Here is a 20,959-nt window from a genome sequence, read left to right as displayed (position 1 = left end):
GGGAGAGGGGAGGAGTAAGTAGAGCCGTCCTAGAAGCTGCGCGTCCTTGGCGAAACCCAAGAGCAAGTCCAGAATGGCCCTGTCGAAATCCGCTAATCCAGTTGTCGGCCTAATCCACTCCTCGTAGGACGACACTTGCATAAAATTTGTTTTGCTCAAAAGGCGGAACATTGACAGAGATAGCAATGCATTCGACTTTCAAGCAAAAGTAAGGCTCATAGTCTTATGGGCAGTTGTAAATTGCACTAAACATCTTACTAACTAAAGTGTTGTGTAACGCGCCTAAAGATGCAACAGAGTTCACTCGATGACTGCCAAGCACTTGCCGTCATAACGCTAGTGTGATGAAGAGTGCAGGGAGCTGGAAGCATGCGAGCTTGTCCCGAGGCAAACATTCTGTGGTGTCCCTCACTTCAACATTTCAAGTAAACACGTCACACGTTTAAAAAACTCAGCAGATCACGTGACATCCAACACTGTGTGCGCATTGAAGCCGCCAGCTTTCTCAGCTCGCCTCACCCACACATGATATCCAATACACGGCGCTAGCCACGTATCTGCTTGGCCACACGCACTCGTTCATCGCACCTCCAACATTTGCCACAAGGAAAGACTATGCGCATCAAGGCATATCATCTGACTGTCGGCCTTGCACCCACAGAATGTCACGTGGCCGTCAACACGTCGCACAGGCTGCATTTGTTAACAGTCAATGCTGGCAGTCCAAGCTCACTGGTGATGTAAATGTGCTTTCTCTTCAGGTTGTGGTTCGAACACGAGTTTTTTCAGCTTTTACTTGCGCGACAAGGACTTGCGCTTCCTCGATGCTATTGTCGCAGCTATCGAACTGACCAATGCAAATGTTGCGTGAGTGAGCTGTCTTAGTGCCAGCGCCATTCCTGGCTGCGTAAGCGGTGCATGAGGATGACACATAGTTTGTTGGGCGACAGTAGGCTGCTATCGTTTCTGCAAGGGATGCACTCTCGGGACAGTCCCGCACAAAGAGACTGCAGGGAACAGCAGCAAGATTGAGTTATCATCTATTAAAAGCGTGCAGTATGCTTCCAACAGCACTACGACATGCACTCTCAAACAGATATGTGAAGAAGCTTATCGTGATAGGGTTGATGGCGATAACTGTGAATGTGGCATGCAACGACCTGCGAGGAGATTTGCTGGTACCGGAATAGGAAACTGAGCGTGCCCTGACATTTTCACGTGGCACAGGCAGGAGAGTATAATGAGCCTGGCAAGTACCGCAGGCAAGCTGCTGTGGCGAACGGCTACTGTTCTCGATCATGCGCGCTTCGCGCTGTTTCCTGTTTATAATGATTTGTGGCTGGGAAACGTATCATAGAATCACAGTTTGGCAATGTACTGAACGTTGGTGGTGAAAGATCATGTCTTCGGGGAACTTATCAACCAGTAAAATAGGAGCGTAGCTATATTGTCATTTTCTTTGTTTTTGATCATAAACGTTGGTGCTGGGAAATCATGCTAAACAAGATCGTATTAATGAGGTTATGCTGTATGTCAGTTTTGAATGTGGGTTACTGCGTACAGTGGAAACCCGTCGATACGATTCTGCGCGTTACGTTTTTCGGGATAAGTTTAATTTTCTTTTCCCGACAAAATGATTCGGTTGGATGATACATTGGATGATATTATTTCCAAACGATATGCTTTATTTCCTGGTTCCCGTGAAGATCGTATCAACGACATTGCACAATACTTAAGGATGAGTACACATCAATGAGTACACATCAATCTTGCAACAAAATTTGAAGCATATTATTGCTATCGCAATAATATGGACACTTCGACAGGATTTCTACCGTCGGCGTCGCTGTCGTCCTCGCCTGTCGCCGTGAGGTTCCGTATAAAGTCCAAGGGCGATAAAATCGTCGCCGCGCGCCGTATGCGCGAGCGAAAGCGCGCGTGGGGGACGCGCGCTATCATGGAGAGCAAACGCGACCATCGCGCGCGCGAAAGGCCATGGGGGTATGGGGGGGAGGGAAGCGGGGCGACGCTGTGCTCCGGCACCAAAGGCATATCTTGCAACCGGGCGCAAGGAGAACTTGCCACTCAATCTCCCACGCGAAAGCAAGAAAGCGGGAAGCCAGCACGGGAGGGAGGGGGGGGGGGCGCAGCTTCTACTCTGTCAACAACTGCGCTCGTACTTTGCCCGGCTGTGGCGGTCGCCCACACCGTCTTTTATCTCCACACGGCTCTGACCTTTGTATGCGTTGTGCATTCGCCGCTCAGTTTCCGTTGAGATAGACCACATGAACCTTCACCCCGCTGCGGCGGCTGCGCTTGCTGCCAGCGTTTTGACAGTCGTTGTCTGCGGTCATTCAGTGTGATCTATTCATGTTTGCTTGTGCGCGCTGACACCACGCTTGTTAATTCAGTTAGTAAGCGAATGTGTCCAAGTTTATGCAGCCGATAAAACTACTATGCCTACTCGGAATAGCTCTCTAATTTGCTATCGCAATTGATGCTTCGCCTTTCGGGCGAAACTGCAACATTTTTTTATGTCAATTACACGTTAACCTTACCAGAAGACTTTATACGCAAGCATGTGTGTGGTGTGCCCCAAAGCCACCTCCGCTGCCACAAGTAATCAGTGCATGCAAAGTGCATGTAAGTCATGCAAGATTTTGTCTTTTATGGAAAGACACGCATACTTCTCAGAAACTACTGCCAAGCACAGAACTTCTGGATATTTCCGGCTCTTTATGGATAGGCACTGCTTTCTGGAACCCCAGCCAGGCAGGAAGACCCAGAAAATCATTTACCTGGTGGCCATCTCGCGTGTGGCGAGTGTCTGCTCGAGTTCCCGGACGCGTGTCTCCCAGGTGGACAGGTCGTGTAGCTGTGCCTGCTCCTGGAGGCTGGCCACTCGACGTGCCTCTTCCCGGGCCAACCGCTGGGCGGACTCCTGCAGCTGGCTCTGCAGGACGGCGTTGCGCTGTGCCAGGGTCTCCAGCTCAGCCTCGGTACGTTCCAGCCGCTCCTCCGATTGCCGCAGTTTCTCCTGCAAGGTGTTAAAGCGGCACCGCCATGCAAAATTAAAAAACTTCAGCCCAGCATTGTTTAACATCCACTCTGCTCAAGTTTCACATACAGGCACTGCAAAAAACTGCACTGCTTTTGCATTTTGATAAGTACACATTTCAGAGACACAAGCAACGTGCAGCCAACTTGGCTTCAATTACGAGGAAGTCAAGCAAGCAGGCGCGCCGTTATTTTCTTTACCAACACTGAAGCAAAGCTAGGTCTGCGTCCCACTTTCTGCTACCAGCATGAACATTATATCAGTGTTGCACATAAGCACACAAGTATTTTTACTGAGCAGCCATGTGCAACTTGTTAAGATGCACAGGTACGAGTGAAGGGGATTTCACCGAGTTGAATTTCCCCGAATTGAAGAAGTGAATTTCACCGAGCTGAAATTGTCTGTTACACTGTGCTTTATGGAAAATGCTTGACTCTCAGGCATCCCCTGACATATGTCTTCCTCGCACAACTCTCACGTCTTCTGACATTTGGCTTTCCCTCATTACACACATGCAATGGTGGTAGTCACAGTTGTAGTTATGCAGCTACAGCGAGAGATAGAGTAAGGATTCAGATGTGAGAACCACGTGACGGTGCAAATAACCTGGCACGAGAGGAACTTCTTTCCTTCTCTTGAGCTGTTGGATGTCAGTGCACTCTGCAAGACTAACCTGGAGAAGGCTTCCCATTCAGTTTCGGAGCACGGCACCGGCATGTGCAAACGTGATTGCTCAGATCTGATGCGCTTCCATCTAGTACCACCTTCAACCTAGTACAGTCGAACCTCGTTGATACGATCTTCGTGGGAACCAGAAAATAAAACGTATGATCCAAAAATCGTATCATCCAAAGCAAGCCCTAAAACGTAAGAAAACAGGCTTACTTCGTGACAAACTCGATTGCAAAGCTTCCTGTGGCGCCGAGTGATACTGCTCCGCATAACACGCATGCTATGCAAAGCAGCATCACGACACCACACGAACTGCAGCCAACACACTTTTATTGAGCAACTTTAAAATAGCTCGACAGTTGTTGCTGAACTTCCTTTTTTTTAAAGTCGGCAAACAAGTTCTTTCTAAAGATTTAAAACAAAAACAAAGCCGCCGTTTCCTCACTCAACTGCGCATTTGCGATGAAGCCCCAATAAGTATCTAACGCTGTGAGTGTGTTCGCCAGTAGTTGAGCACCGGTAGCCGGAGCTGTCACCACCTTCTTCGATGCTGTCATCTTGGTCGTCATCACCGCCACCTTCCGTGCTTTTTTATTATTTTTTATTTTTACGGTAAACTAACAAGAGCGAGCGAAAGATGACGCTAGCAGACGATACTGCGAGTGCAAAAATAGCGGTCGGGCGGGTCCGCATGACACCAATTTCCTGCGCCACGGCCGATCTGGAGGCACGCGCTCCCTTCCTTCTTTAAAGAGCGAGCGCGCGCCTCCAGACCGGCTGTGCTAGCGCGTACATCACTGAAGGGGGCAGCTCTCACTGATCAGCTTCGCTTGCGGCTCGTTTGCCACCAGGGCGCGCCAATTTATATCGGTCCAGGACCAATCCCTCCCATGGCACGAAAAACCTGCTTCGTGGCAGCTTTTCCGGCGCACGCGTTTTGCTGCCGTCGGCGCGCAGTGCGCGTTTTTTCACTGGTATCGCCGGGCCCTTAACATGTTGTTCGTGGGTCATTGGAAAGTAATTTATATAGTACACTTGAATTTAAAGCTACGAGTTTCAGAAATACCAGTCTGTAGTCGTATCATCCAATTTCAGGTGGAAAAGAGATCATATCAACCGCATGAAAATACATTGCTCCTATGGGGTGTCGGCCGGGAAACGAGAAAAAAAAAACGTATCATGCCGAAAAATGTATTACCGTATAAACCGGATTATAGGTCGAGTGGGAATATAGGTCGACCCCCTAAGTTTAGATGAAAAAAAGAAGAAAAAAAATGAAACGACCGAAAATCACCGATATACATTATTCTCGAACGGCACCGCTCACCGCCATCGGAGCCGCCGTCTCATTCATCGGAAGTGTCGCTATCCTCAGAAGACGACCGCTTGTTGCTGGCCTCCTCCCACAGTGCGTCGTCTTCAGTACCATCGAGAGAATTACTAATGCAGCATTTCTTAAATGCAGTCTGCACCATCACGTCTGGCAAAGAACGCCAGGCGGAGAGCACCCAGCCGCAGACGGTTCCAAGCGGAGGTCTCTGCAGGCGTCCCGTCGGCGTCTTCAAGTTGTCGCCGGACATCCACTCTTGGTACTCCAGCCGCACCCGGTCCTTGAACGGCTTGTTCAACACGACGTCGAGCGGCTGGAGGGTGGACGTCATACCACCTGGGATGATGACGAGGTCCGTTTTTCCGTCACAGAGCACGCGTTTCACACCTTCGGTGAGGTGACCGCGAAACGCGTCCAAAACCAGCATGCTCCGAGGACGCAGCAGTGCACCAGGGCCGGCGGTTCCAGACGACCCGGATCCATTCAAGCATCATGACCTCGTCCATATATCCCTTTTCGTTCACGCGAACGACAACACCTGGCGGGAATGCTTCCTTCGGCATCGTTTTCCTTTTAAATATGACGAAGGGTGGCAGCTTCCTACCGTCTGCAGTGCATGCCAACATGACGGTGAAGCGCGAATGCTCATTGCCCGTCGACAAAAGCTTCACGTCCTTGGCGCCGCGCTCCGTGATCGTGGTTGACGAAGGCATGTCAAACCACACGGGGGTTTGTGCGGGAACAGCGCGCACGCTGTTCCCGCACAAAGTCCGCGAGGGTGTCCTCGGGTTGCGGATAAACCGCACTACGCCCACGAAAGGACGTCTTGCACGGTTTGCACTTCAGCAATTCGCCTTTCTGTGCCCTCCAGTAACGCACGCATTTTCCTGAAACGCTAAATTGGCGCTGAGCGGCCATGTTGCCGTTCGTTTCAGCAAAGTCAATAACTGTTATCTTAAATGCTGCTGAAAACTGCCTGCGCGTGCCGCCACTCATTCTTCAACAGGCAAAAAATAAAAAAATCAAACAAATCGCACGAAGCGTTGATCCAAACAGAAATGTTGGGACAGGTCGGACGCAAAAGCACACAAAGAACACGGCAACGATAAAAAAAATCATGGAGGAATGACCGGTATTGGCTTTGGATACGGCCTTACGAGGCTTTGACAAACACACACACCACATGTTGCCAGACGACGACTCACATTCGGCTAAACACCGCTATATAAGACGAGGGGTGACTTTAGCTTGATTTTTTTATGAAAAAATCTCGACTTATATTCCGGTTTATACGGTACGTAGAATCGTATCAACGAGGTTCCACTGTAGCTGCTTTGGTATTACTCTTAATTAGCTTAGCAGAGCAGTGCTTGAGAATTCTAGGTAAGCATGTGGTAAGCCTATACCACAACCCCTGCCTTGTTTAACTTTAAGTGTCCACACTTCATGGACTCCCTGACAAAGTGATTGGCTAGGGGCAGCTACTAATGCGATTAGCATTCTTAGGAGACATCACGCACTTCCTGAAGCTGTGTGTGTGTATGCGTGTGTGTGTGCTTCACAGATGAAGAAAAATTTGTCTTGGTTTGGGGTCAAACACTGGACCAACATCTTTCCAAGGTATTTCCTCCACCATCGGAGCTGACCAGGAGGCTAGAAGATAAAAGAATGTGGCCGAGTTAATCGACAACTCGAAGCAAGAGGACACTGAATACGGCAAATCTTTTCTGCAGAAAGCTGCAAGGCAGGTTCATGAAATTGTCTGCTATCCTCCTAATTAGCTGGGATGGTACACCGACCACCTCGAAAAGGTGTTGGTCCCAAACTTGATCCCCAAACAAGGATGAACTTTTCTTCAACCGAAAACTTTCTTTCTGAAAAACTTGTATGGGTTTTCTTTGGTGTTTTGTGCAACTGCCAGATGGATGACACATTTCTTTTCCTTTTATAAAAAATTATCAAGGACTGCATTAAAGGGGGGAGGGGGCCCAGTCAGGAGGGGGTTGACCTTTTTTCACATTCAGCCTTCGAGAACACTTGCACAATGCGGCTCCACTGCAGCACCTGTCTCAACACTCATCCAACACCCACAGCAATGATGGAAGAGCCAGAAGCGACGTGCAGTGAGCTCACCTTGTTCACATCGTGCTGTGTGGCTGTCTCCCTGGCCTCGGCTGCAGCCTTCTTTAGCTCGGCCTCCAGGACACGCACCACGTTCTGCAGGTCACTGTACTGCTTGCGCAGCTGGCTAGCCTCCATGGCCTGCGCCTGGGACCGTGCGTTTGACCGGGATTCGAGTTCCTTCCTCGCCAACGACAGGGCAGTCTCGGCCTCTGAGAGGCGCTCACCGAGCGAGGCCTTCTCTCGTTGCAGCTGATCAATCTGCAACATTAAAAAAGAAAGTGAGAGAGAAACAATGCAGAGGAGTAGGTTTTTGATTGGCAAGTGAATGTCCCACAGCAATGCAGGTGCTTTGAGACACATTGTGACGGAGGGCTCTGCGTTAACCTTGACCCCCTTGGATTCTTTAACAAGCATCTAAAGCATGGCATATGAGCACTTTCAGTTCCGCCCCTATCAGAATATGGTCACCAGAGACTGGTACTGGACCCGCAACCACACGGCAGATTATTAAACCATCATTCAATCCCTTGGCTCTAGATGACGTGTTTCACCAGTGAATGTGCATTCAAAGTGGCAAAGCATTTTAGTTGCAGTAGGTGCTGCCATATCCCCTTTCGCCCTCAGTTGCATTGACCTTTGAAGCTCTGGCTTCAAGTATTCATGCCTGCCAAGTTCCTCTCAGATTCCAGATGTGGTTTAGCCAGCGCCGAGAGGTTGAAGGCTGCCCGAAAGTCTGGCTCACCTGTGCAGTCTTGGCGACCTGCTCGGTGCGGATGAGCTTGAAGTTGCCCTCCAGCCGTGCCAAGTTCTCCGTCAGAGTGCCCAGCGACTCCCCAACAACGCGCTTGTCCTCGTTGGCTGCAGCCAGGGCCACTTCCAGGGCTGCCTTCTGGCTACGCAGTTCCGTGGCTCGCTCCTCGCTGGCTGCCAGCTCCGTCTGCAGCCGCCGGACCTTCTGCACCCCCTCCCGCAACAGCTCGTCCTGGTTACGCCGACCAAGCTCGCTGTCGCTCAACCGCAGCCGCAGTCGCTGAACTTCCGTCACCAGCTCCGTGCGCTCCCGCTCCAGAGCTGAGAGGGCTGCGGACCGCTCGGCCAGGCTCGACTCGGCCGAACGCAGCTGTTCCTCCAACTCGGCCACACGGAACTTGCTGGAGAGGTCCCCAGCTTCGGAAACGGGCTATCAACAAGCCAAGAGCAGATCACATGCAGAATTTAAACAAAAATGCACATCTGGGTGTTGCCTAAGCAGTGGAAAACCTGGAAAGAGTGCCTAAGCACTGGTAACTGGAGAATCTGTAAGCTCCTGACATCTACTGTACTGCTGATACACATGCATGCATGCATACACATACACACACACACACACACACTTAAGAAATTATATTGTGAGCATTATATTCACCCTTCATCTTCGTCATCAGTGTATACTCATCCTCATTGCCAGCGTCACCTTCTTCAGCACGCGGTCCTGCTGAGTGAAGCGTCGAGCTAACAGCTGTCTCAGAAGTGGTGGAGACTGCTTTCGATTCCTTAGTCCCCTATGACTATGAGCTTCTCTGGAGCTTTGTTCGGGTCACTGCGTGCTCCGCCTTTCTGGCGCCATGCAATCAGGAGCAATCAGGACCCTCTGGCCTCATCACACTTGTCGCTCCCTCATGGATCATCAACACCCGCAGTGCGACCCAAACATGTTCACTGGTCTTCGTGGTGACTATGTTGAAGACTGGCTGGGCAATTATGACCAAGGGAGTTTAACCGGTGGGACGATTACCATAAGCTTTGCAACGGATGGACACTGCTGAGACTTGGTTTCTTAACCATGAGAGCACCTTGCCTGACTGGTCTGTATTCAAACAGCAGCTACTGCAGATTTTCAGCTCCCCAACCGTTTGCTCTGAAGTCACCAAGAAGACACGTGCAACTTACTAGCAAGACATACGCTTATATCGAAGATGTCCTTGCCCTTTGTCCCCAGGTTGACCCCATCATGAAGAATCCGATAGTGTTCATCACACCCTAAAGGGCATTGGACAAGTCATGCTTAACACACTCGCAACCAGATATCCCACTACTGTCGACAATGTCATTGCAACTAGCCAACATATGGATGAAGTGCAGTTGATTCGATTACAGCCAGGCGCCTGTGATACACGACCTTCCTCAGATATAAACCTGCATATGTTGGTTAGGGCTCTTATACATGAAGAGCACCAAGTGCATGCTGTGTCCACTCCTCCCGTCATCCAACCTTAGCCTTCGGCTACTGACCTGCGTGACATACGGCTCTGGACTACTTGGACGTGTTCGGCCTATAAATGTGCATTCGCACACACACCATTTATCTCTGCCTGCTTATGCAAAATCCAGACATCACAGATACACAGTATTCAAATCACATAACTGAGTGTGAAGTAAACATTTTTTAACTGTCATTATTAACTTATTAGGGCTACTGTCTTTGTCACAAGAAATAAAAAAGGCAGCAAACTAGGAGTGGCGCTAGATTTTCCGAAAGAACGTACTGTGCATTTGAACAAATGAAAAACGACAAAGTAATTGGCTGGCAATACAATTAAGACTGACGATGGCTGCTATCAATCGCTCTGGTGGAATGAACTAAGCATGACCCGACAACACTAGACATCAAATTTGTGACACAGATGCCGTGAGCTTTGCCAAGCAAAATAACTTTGGCACAAACCAGTGCAGCAGCTGCGGTGCACTGAAGCAATAGCTTTTTACTATAGCCTCTAATGTTGACTCTCCTGAAGGTCCTTGCTGAAAGCCTGAGGCAAGCCAACCCTCATCCAATTGTTCCCAATACGTTCCCTGTCACCAGACACAGTAGCCATTAACAACAGGCAGATTTAGTAAGTGTTATCGCATACCGTTAGTGCTACCTTCCTCTTCCTCCGCAAGCTAGCTCTATCCATGCCAACCCCTGTCAGCTGCATGAATAGTGTGGCTCACGTAGCATATGTGACGTTCATATGATTCGCCTCGCACTTCGTGAACTAGTTCAGTGCCATTTATATCTTGTGAAGAACCGGCATGGCACAACCTGCGTGAGCCCTGCATTGCCCCTCTGGTGAGTTCAGGGAATGCTGTGAACTTGACCTGCAGCCTTCACTGTGTAAACTGAATGGCAACGTGCAGAGGCCAGTTTGACAAACTTGTGAAACGAATAGTGAAGTGCAGCACCTGCTGAACTAGTTCAGAATGAGCAGGCAAATCAAATTGACCCGTGAATGCTGTGCTAATAGGCGGTTGGGATGGCAGCGTTAACAGCACATGGTCAAGTCGAACCTCACTATAACGACGGCACATACAGCATGGAAGTGCCCTCGTTACAGTGGAACCTCGTTGATACGATTCTACATAATATGCTTTTCGGGATGATACATGTTTTTCCCTTTTCCTGATAATACGATTTGGTTGGATAATACGTTGGATGATACGATTTGTGGATGATACGATTTTCGGATGATATGCTTTATTTTCCGGTTCCCGTGAAGATCGTCTCAACGAGATTCTACTGTATATCCAATATTTGTTATAAATGTAAAAAAATTGCGATTTGGTCTATACAAAAGAATTTCAAGCATGACAGTACCTCTGACGGGTTGGCAAATAGTCTCCTATTGATTTTGATGGTCCTTTGGCCTCTTGCTATGCCGGTACATGGCATGTGAACATTAAATTACAAACACACACTTCGTGCCATCATTAACACGCAGCCGTGCAATCAGTGCAGTCACACAGCGTTGGTATCCTGGCTTGCAAGCTGTAGGATAGTCAGGCCAAGCCGTTAGCCAGATCGTGCATTAGCGTCCAGAATGTGCTTCAAGTTGAGTACTTGACATCTTTGATGCTACCAGAATGCATATTTCGAGCTGCAAGCCACACTGATTTACTATAACCATTATGTTCTGAAATCCTGAATCCTCAGCTTTGTTATAAGCAGTAGAATACTCATTGAAAATAAAGCACAGCCAACCAAAATTTCAATTAACTTTGTTACGCAGCGGAACCTTGATGCATTGAAGATGCATATAAAAGCTGTCAGATGTAATAAACTATTAAATCTAAGACAGCAACACCTCGTTAATTCGGCCTTTGTTAACTCGGAAAACTGCATAATTTGGACTCGTCCTCTGACCGTAGCTGACATATACATTACGTAATTGAATCAAACTCTTGTTAATACAGGCGTATTTTACCATTAATTCGGACAACTCTCAGAGCTTGGCAAGTGCAGAGCGCTGCAAATGTGCAATGCTAAACAGAAAAAATGGCACTAGCATGAAACCAAAACGAAGTGGCAGAGTCCGCTTTATCATAGTCATCAGAAAAAATCATATGGAGAAGCCAAAACGCTTTGTGCCTATTTTTGTCTTTATAGCCTTCATTCTTGCGTTTACTGCTGCACATCATACCGTGCTGGCCATCCACGACCACGTCAATAGCGACCACGGTCTATTCACTGCAGTTGTAGCAAGCAGTACTTTCATTTTGACTTGTTGCAAGTGTCAGCCACGTGACTTCAGCCACACGACTTCGAACTTCATTTTTGCCGTCCACAATCGCACCAATTTCGGCCGCGGTTGTCTCCGCAGTGGTTGCGGCAAACAGTAGTTTTGTTTTGACTCAGTGCAACGGCTGTGCATGCAATGTCATAAACACAGCAGAAGCTGTTGAGGATGACGAACGCCGCCTATATCGCAACGTGTCTCCAAAACTCCAAACAAGATTACGGAAACTCCAGTACTAAACGCGCAGGAAGACAACACACGATTCCATGCCATCTCAGAACACCCACTCTTAGCACACGCAGAAGATTACCTCTAAAAGAGGACGCGCGTGTTGCATATGCACTCAGCCACATTGACAGTTATGCGCAGCCGCGGTTGTGCTAACATTGCCTCTTCCCTCCCCCCCTCTCCCTGGCATGCCCTTGATCACGTCACCGCGAACAAGAGCCCTCACCCTCTCCCTTTGCTCACATGAGAAGACGGCGCTCATCGGCTTGTCAAGCCCACCATCCTTCTTCGCTCACCCTCGCACGCTTTGACTCGCACCTAAAGCATACAGCGCACGGGATGTGGCGCACTTGGACTTTATACGGAACATGACTCTACTCTGCTTCAGCAGTTGCTCTTGGTCGCTCTTGGTCGCAAGCAGCTGCTTGTAATTCAAGCATTTGATCATCTGCATCCACGGAAGTTCCCATTTATTGTCTAAGTATTCCTTCGCGGCAGCCGTGAAATTTCGTTATATTGCGGCCGAGCCAGCGGGGCCACCGGCACAGACAAGCCGGCACAGCGGGATCTGGGTGCATAGTCGCCAACACCGACTACGTCATTCTCTCCTTGGTCCCCACATAGTGCTGCTTAGCGAATAGACATGCTGTGCTCTAAAATGCTCCCTGCCTCGACAAAGGCGTTCAGTGGCGTGCGAAAACATTCCCAAGATCACGTACGAATACGCCTTCATACGATTTGGAAATCTCATTGTATATTTTTCAAGGGACCGCGAAAAAGAGAGAGAGAAAAAAAAAACCACAATACTACGGAAACACAGCAGCAGCAGCGAGCGAATTGACCTTTGTACGTTGCTATGGCATCTAGATCATTTTGACGATAAGGTCCGATCTGCAACGTGCCGGTCGCTTGTTGAAACGCATCATTATATTGTGAACATTAAACGCAACGTAACGTTCATTATAGATTGGCGATGGATTCGAACGCAAAAGCATTTGATTTAACTGCATCAAGGTTCGACACCGCTGTAACACTACGCCGTGCGGAAAAAAAAAAAGAACCTCGGCGTCACGCCAAGGTTCCAAAACACTCTCAGCCAACGCTTGCAGCGCAGAGGGTATTCAGCCAACGCTAGAAAACGAAACTTAAGCGGCGCCGGGCCGGCGGAGCGGCGGACGCGCACGGAGACAGTCGACCGAGGGTGTTTAGAGGAAGGGCGTTCCCTGAGACAACCACAATCTCGTCTCTCGCAGCATATTTCACGCGCACCGTTCGTACGTCGTGCTATGGTGCACGAGCCTCTTTTAATTCGAACAAATTTTTGGGCCCCTTCGAGAGACTATACAACTGGGATTTAGGTCGGGACCGCGAAAACGCGACGTAGCGGCTATCGAAGGGATCCACTATTATAAATCCTCTCATTTTTCTTGATATTGCATGATACGAATTTCGTGATACGAATATTTCCGCGACCCCGTGAGATTCGTATCACCGATGTCCTCGCGGCAGCCATGAGCCTAAATACATGGTGCTAGACAAGAATTCATAAAATGTTACGTACGTTGCTATATCTAGAATTTCGTTATATTGAAGTTCATTATATGGAGATTTAACTGCATCAAGGTTCGACTGTAACACTATTCCAAAACACTCCATTATTACCTGTTGAGGCTGTGCAGCAGCAGCCTCGCGAGACAACGCGGCTTCCCTCTCGAGCAGGTCGGCCTCGATGTCCTCGAGCCTCTTCATGAGGCTCTCCTTGTCGCGTACGGAACGCTGCCGGGCCTCCAGCAGCTCCTGGGCCAGACGTGCGTTCTCGGCTCGAAGCATCTCTGCCGAGCTCTCCAGCGAGATCTTCTCAGCCTGGGTGGTCACGTGCTCCTTGTGCAGCTGGTTCCTGCCCTGCTGACTTTCGTGGAGCTGGTCGCGGAACCAGTCCTTGGATTTCTCTATGACCTGCGGAAAGTTTTGCAAGTGTTCGGCTGAAATCCAGACTGTCAATGAGAACAACGTTTGCAACTAAAGAATCTCGTCACTGTATTATGCGCAGAACAAAGTGAATTGGCATTTACGGTGTCTGTAAAATAACCTTGTTTGGAATGTGCGATGACAGCCATCATGCAAGTAACTGCTGTGGGGATCCGACAGGCCCATTTCCTATGGCATGCCGTGCCAGCACACAATTGCATGCTGCGAACCATGCCAGGAGGTGTTGGGAGACGCACTGAAGGTGTACCTTGCCCCTGTTTGCGCTACTGCCTCCGCGGCACCTCGATGCATGCTTCCACAGACCCATGGGATAGGAAAAAGGTATCTGTCCCTCCATGAAGGACAGCCCTCCCATGGAAGAAAAGCAACAAAGATTGAAAGAGCAACACACTCTTTCTAGCTGCAACCTACGACCTGAATTACATTACCTTCCTGCAATTGCAGCATGCCAGCAGACCATGTGCAAGAGAGCAAAATTGCCTTCTTCAAGTGCTTAAAGGCCACTTCATCACTCTTAGCAATAAATATTGAGTGTACATCATTTGTTTTGTCCTATTTGCCTGGGCCTGCCATGGTTGCAATTACAGTTAAACCTGGATATAACGAAATTGCCAAATTCCCGAAAAGCTTTGTTATAGAGAGGATTTTGTTATATGCAGGTTCGGCACGAAAATTAGAAAAACGCTTACCGTATTTACTCGTTTCTAACGCGCCCTCGATTGTAACGTGCACCCGTTTTCCATGACCAAAAGAGAGGAAAAAAAATTCTTTACCATACCGTGCACCTCAAGCTTTCATACAGAAATGCAACTATCGCTCAAGATTTACTCCCAATACACTAAAGTTGCGATGAACAAAAAAGTCCCGTGGACGCGTGTCGTTTCGCACAAGCGCGGGGCGTCGGAAATGAAGAGCGAGCAACACGATGGTGTCATATAGTGTCGCCTAGTGTCAGGTTAGTGAAGTGAAGCGCAGAGACTTGCACAGTAACCAGAGAGTGGCGCTGCCAGCGCGTTGAAAAAAAAACTTTTTTTTTTCTTAGGCAACATCAACTGAAAAAGGAGAGTGCCGGCTTGGCGGGCTAGGCCAGCTGCAGCAAGCGGCTGGATCAGGTTTGAATGAAGGGAAGGGGGGGGAAAGGTCACGCCCGCAGTGGCAAGATCGCCGAGGTCGAGGGATGCAGGCCCGCCTCTCACACGCACGCACACGTGCGCTCGCTCTCGCCTCGCAGTCGCCGTGAATTTGAGCGCGCCAAGCGCGACGCCGCCGCTTCGAATTCCGTCGCGGTGGAGAAGGTGCTTCCGGTTGCTGCTCGCTCAAAAATGACAAAATTTGGGGCGAAATCTCTAGGTTGTCGACGGGGAAAATTAATTATTTCGAGGGTATCTCCCGCTGCCACTTCATGACGTAGAGGTCTCAAATACATGTGCTTCTATGGAGTAACGGCGGAGAATAGAAAAACTTCGTTATATCCAGGAATTCGTTATATGGAGGTTCCTTATAAGCAGGTTTAACTGTACTTGCACTACAGGTAGAGGATACATTGTGAAGTGAAGGAGCGTGGCTGAAACTGAAGCTTGCCTTCCACCCTAAGCCACATGCAGAGCATACACCATACTGTCAAAATAGCAACTGGCAAACACTTCACTTCTTTGGTGGCTGTTTAAGTTAAAGAGCCCCTTACTTCCAATGACTATTCACTGAGGCCATAATAGAAGAAGCTTTTGCAGCTTTTTTGCAGCTTTCAGAACATGCTACAGCCAGGCTGGCAATCACACGTGAACAAAGTTCCACTAAAATCAGAAAATCTCAACTTTCTTTTCTGTAGTTGATATTGTTTCTTTGTTTTATAGTCAGGGTCAAGGCTTTAAACTGCTAACCTGCAGTTGGTTGCGGAGGCTAGCGTTCTCGGCTTCTAGCTGAGCCCGAGCACGCACGGCCGACTGGCTCTCAACGTGCAGCTCGGCAATCTTCTTCTTGAGTCCCTCAATGGCCCCGCATCGCGACTCCAGGTCCACCTTCAGCTCTTCCACAGCGACCTTCAGCTCACGGTTCTCGTTCGAGAGGACGGCAGCCTCGTCGTGGAGGAAACCTGTCTCGGATTCCTTGGAGTGGATCAGGCTGTCGTAGTCGCCCACCACGCGCCCGTAGCGGACTGACTCCATCTTCAGAGTCTGCAGCTCCTGCTGCAGGCCAGCCTCTCGCTGCACGGCTGCGTCCTTCTCCTCCGCGAGCTTCTGGCAGCGGGCCTCGGCTGCTGCTGCCCGCGTCTTCAGGTCCGACTTGGCCTGGACCAGGCGGCCCAGCTCACCCTGGAGCGTGTCCAGCTCGCCCTCGAGGTGGGCCTTCTCCTTTAGAAGCGCGAAGTGGTCAGTCTCGTCTGTTTCAACGCCGACGTGAGCCATGACGCTCCCGGTCGCGGACAGGAGGTCAGTCTGTGTAGCAGCCACTGTCTTCTCTCTGGCAGTGAGCACGGCGAATTGGGAAGCCCGCGGCACCATCATGGACTTGAGCATCCTGATCTCGTCATCAACATCGCTGACCCACGACAGGTTCGACTCGGTCTCGGAGCAGACGGAGGCCGAATCGAAGTTGTCTGCGTCGAAGCCCGGGTCCTCAGACGGCCGCCTCCAGTTGTGCACGGAAGGGAGCTCTCTCCTGGTAATGGTGCACTGGTTGCGGAGCAGGGGGCTGGACTTAGCGGGCCCGTTCTGGGAAGACTGCACGTGATTTCCAGTGGCAGCCGGATTGCTCAAGATGGTGCGAAGCCAGGAGGTGCGCTCGTCAACAGAGGCCACGATGCTCTCTGGCGGATATTCGACCAGCTCTTGGTAGATTGCTTTGGTTGGCACGGATGGCTTCAGAGGGACACCTGCGAGCACATTAAAGACAGAGCATTGTGCTTAACTGCTGCATTGATTGCCTAATCTGAACTGAACTGATTGCACTAATCGGTGCAAGACATACAGAAAAAGACATACTATGAGCAAGACCAACCGTGGCTTTCACAAACCCACTGTAATATATATAAGGCCTGTAAGCTAAAGTAAGTGATGTAAGCAGCATACTGAAAGGACAGAACCAAGACGTGCATTTAGGTGGCCTTATCGAAAAAGATCAAGACGGCTAGAAATGAAACTGCACCAACCAACACTGCTGTGTTCTCACTGCCTTCATGTTGTGTCATATTTTGAAAGCAAATATCGACATGCAACCTTGTAATTAAAAGAAGAAATAAGCATGTAGACAATCCATATTGACAGCAATAAGGTTCATGGCTTGTATTTAAAGGGACCCTGAAACCCTAGCTAATCATTGGATGGCCTCACTATTAAAGTGTGACGTCCTACGAACATTATGCCACAAAGACTTTACAAATCCTTCAATATAAGTGGAGTTATCAAACTGATACCCGGCTTTCTCTCTCTTTCCATCTCTGCTAGTGCACTGGAAGCTACACAGCGGAGAAGCCAAGAGGGCAAAGCCCCGGCCAAAAGTTCAGTATGGCAGCAGTGAAAGGGCTCGTCGCAACACCTCGTGGCGGCAACGGTAGACTACGCTATGCAGCATGCCACTACCATCTAGGAGGCCATGTGCAACAGATGCAGCTACATGAAATGCAAAGATGAAATTATTTTTCTGTCTTTTTTGAGATAGCAGACATATATTTTTAATTTATTTAACTCAAAATTAATATGTCTCACTGTGAATGGTCTCGCGATCACGAAATCAGCCAACAGCGATAATCGGCCAATTGCTTTCCATCAGCTTTCAATAGCAACACTGTGGATGCGAGAGCAAGCTACTGCTTTTGACAGGAGATTTCAAATTCCCTGCAGTATTCAGTGCAACAATATTTGGCTCACGTGTTCACAGGTGCCTCGTTAACAGATCACGAACACTTTTTTACTATGTTCAAGAAGTGCTTCAGGGCCCCTTTAACAGTGGCTTCCTTAGTATGATGTGACACTTATGTGTTGGTGACGGTTGTGAAGCCTTGAATGGACTAGGTGGCCGTTGGAAAGAAAGAAGTGCTTCAGCAGGAAGTGCCGTAGGCAGAGTGGGTCTTCAGACTTCTCAGTTCGCAACCATTATCGTTTACAATAATTACAGAATTACGTTTACAGATTATTATAAGACCACTTTTGTGCCACCCAAGGCAGGCTATATGCATTAAGCAACAGGCTACGAAAAGAGAGCTGAGAGGCATAACCTCAGCATGATTTGATGCATGGACATTTGCTGAATTTCAGAGAGAGCCATCCTTAACCGTAGCACAAGGTCGACAAATTATGTATGAACTAGCATTGCTGACACTTACATTTCTGAAAATTGTTTGGCTGTTTGATTTTCTTGATGCTGAAATTTCCTGCAACACATTACAATTACTACAGGAATCACTGGCTCGGAAAAGGTTAAAGACTTGAGACATATTTAACTAGTGAAAAAAAAGAAGACATGGGACAAAATCAAGAAGCACACAGGACATGACGCCAGTACGCAACCAACTAGCCCTAACAAAGCACCAACTAAGCAGCACCGACTAGCAACAACTAGCACCAGCTAAGTACACAACAGCTAGCCCAACTCGATCTCTTCTCTAAATTTGTTGATGTTAAAGGTTGGTGGTTGTTTAAAGGATGCTAACAAAAAAAAAAATCACACAATTACCAGACCCGCATTGCTCTGCCAAATTGCGTCATTTGTGAATGCTGCTCATTTACAGCCAGTTGAGTCAATGTGAAATGTCATTGCACGGCCTTTAATGAAGTGATAGGCCTGTCATATAACTCTTACCAATGGTGGACTGCTGAACTGAGAGGGCATCGGCTGCCTGCGACATGCACCTGAGTGGTGAACGAGGAGTCGCGGAGGCGGCCGGAGCAGCGTGCACCTTACGCGGTGAGTGTACCCGCGAGTGCTTCTCGATGCACTGGGCCACCTGGGTGCACAGGGTCGGATTCTCAGTCGCCACGTACTCCGCCACCTGCAAAGGGTGTTTTCACAGATACAACTGCAATCAATTTGATTCGTCTCGAAATCTTGCACGATATGGTAACTCGTTCATTTCCCTGTCCTTGAAAGAGTGCCTTGAAATTAATTCAGTAACGTGGAAGCAATGGCTTATACAGTTAGAAACCATGGAATTTGATTAGGTTTATTGGCATCCCCCTTTGAAATGCGGTGGCAACAATAGCCGCCTAGTCTGCTTGGTCTAATCAGGCTTTACCCCGTCTATAGCAGTCTAGCGTTTGCCTATCTTTCCTTAATCTTTTCTTTCTTTATTTAAACACCTGTCTCTATATACTGTACAATTACCTATGCCTGTAACTTTTCCTGTTCCATCAATCTCTTCCCTGCTTTTTTTTTTTCCACCAATACTGTAAATGTCTCTTGCTTATCTCGACTGCTGACCAGTTAATGCTTCAACCCACTTTTAATCCCCGTGCTTCTGAAACGTAGAAGTTCCCAACAGGTTTTGCTGGGTCCAAGATCAGACAGCACCCCCTTATGTTGATAATAACCAGAAAGTGCACTGCATATCTTATCTGATAGAACAGGTGCTGAAATATTACACCTCCATTGTGATCTGAAACTTTGTTTTTTTCTCCCTCATTCAACCCTTAACTTGAACTGTGTCCCATGTGTGATCGCACAAGCCCCTCACCCAGTGGCCTTGCGCCCTTGCTACAATGAACTGCTCCTAAACAATGGGTAGGATAAACCGTGCAAGAGATAGGACTGTGAAAAAACAGATTGTGTGCAAACAAGCGATTCTTTGATCCTTGTTTCATTGATATGATCCTGATTCTTTCAACCTTAATTCTTTGATTCCTTTGACCAGTCGACCAACCGATTGTTTTATTGATTGATTGATTGACTGATTGATTAATTGACTGACTGGATCTAATGCCACAAAGCAATACAGGAGGCATGACAGGCATTGTAGTGGAGAGATCTGAATATATTTCAACTGCCCGTGAGCACTATAACACGGACTCAAAGCTCAGTTCATTTTTGCTTTTGCATGTTGCTATCACTATAATGCAGCAGCCGCGTCTGGCAATCAAACCTACATACAATCTTACGCTCAGCAACAGAACATCAAGACCACTGAGCCTCAAAGAACGCGGGCGACGGCTTTGAGCGACGTCTCCCCGGTGTTGCCGGTATGAGGCCAGCAAATGCGCGCCGAAACTGGTGTGACGCGTGCTTTATTAATTTACGTTGATGTATTTTACTGCAAAGAGCAGCATAAATATTTCTAAAGGTCTTGCACTAGGTTTTTATCCTTGCACGTATCATTTGCTCGTTCCGTGCGACAATTGGTAGTACTTGACTGATGTACATCCTGTTCCGGCTTCGTGCTATTGGTTAGTCGCTAATAGCACTTCCGGGCAACGAGCGACGAATTCTACATTTCCAGAACCGAGCGATCGAGCGACAAAAACGAGCGATCTGTTCGCGCAACGGCCCGTTTCGTCGCTCGAAGCCGTCGCTCGTCGCCGTCGCGCACAAAATCGCTCTCATGCGGTTTGGGCTTTACTTAGAAAACGCGGAGCTGTTTCATAAGTTTCCTCAACATTAACCATTGTTGCCAAAAATAATGAAATGTCTGGCTACATAATGGCACAGTATCAGCATAAAACTCGGACACCTATCCTTCAGCACTCTTTTCTAATGCTCTTCATATTTTGTGAAAGACATTGGAGCAGATTGCCTAAAAATGCATGCAATGCAATATGAGCTCGCTACGTAACCGCATTCTGGCAGTGCCATAAAATAAAAGTCAGACATCTGTCCTCCAACGCTGTTTTCTAGCTCACTTCACACATTTTAACAGTTTTTGCAGCAAAATCCTGACGAGGAGCGTCTTAAGACTTCCACAATGCGATTTAAACATCACACTATTTGATTAGTAGCATGCTCGCGACTGTGAGGCACTGCCTTGGCATGTACAATTGTGTGTGCAGCACCTGAAGGTGACAAACCCCCAACACCACAGAGTCTGGGAACTCTAGC

At 48.5% G+C, this 20,959-nt stretch overlaps 1 protein-coding gene across 1 annotated transcript in view; it reads right to left on the bottom strand.

Annotated features, from left to right (window-relative positions):
* Nucleotides 1-20,959, bottom strand: part of LOC119444605 (paramyosin) — a 52,643-nt gene that overhangs the window by 18,539 nt on the left and 13,145 nt on the right. Inside the window, exons 4-7 of the mRNA XM_049664669.1 lie at nucleotides 18,734-18,923; nucleotides 15,817-16,808; nucleotides 13,610-13,903; nucleotides 7,927-8,364 (exon numbers count right to left, since the gene is read on the bottom strand). Coding sequence (XP_049520626.1) covers nucleotides 7,927-8,364; nucleotides 13,610-13,903; nucleotides 15,817-16,808; nucleotides 18,734-18,923 — 1,914 coding nt within the window. The remainder of the gene's footprint in view (nucleotides 1-7,926; nucleotides 8,365-13,609; nucleotides 13,904-15,816; nucleotides 16,809-18,733; nucleotides 18,924-20,959) is intronic.

The sequence above is a fragment of the Dermacentor silvarum genome, chromosome 3 (genome assembly GCF_013339745.2).
Source record: "Dermacentor silvarum isolate Dsil-2018 chromosome 3, BIME_Dsil_1.4, whole genome shotgun sequence".
NCBI lineage: Eukaryota > Metazoa > Arthropoda > Arachnida > Ixodida > Ixodidae > Dermacentor > Dermacentor silvarum.
Note: the sequence above shows the minus strand (reverse complement) of the source record. Positions and strands in the feature narration are given on the sequence as shown.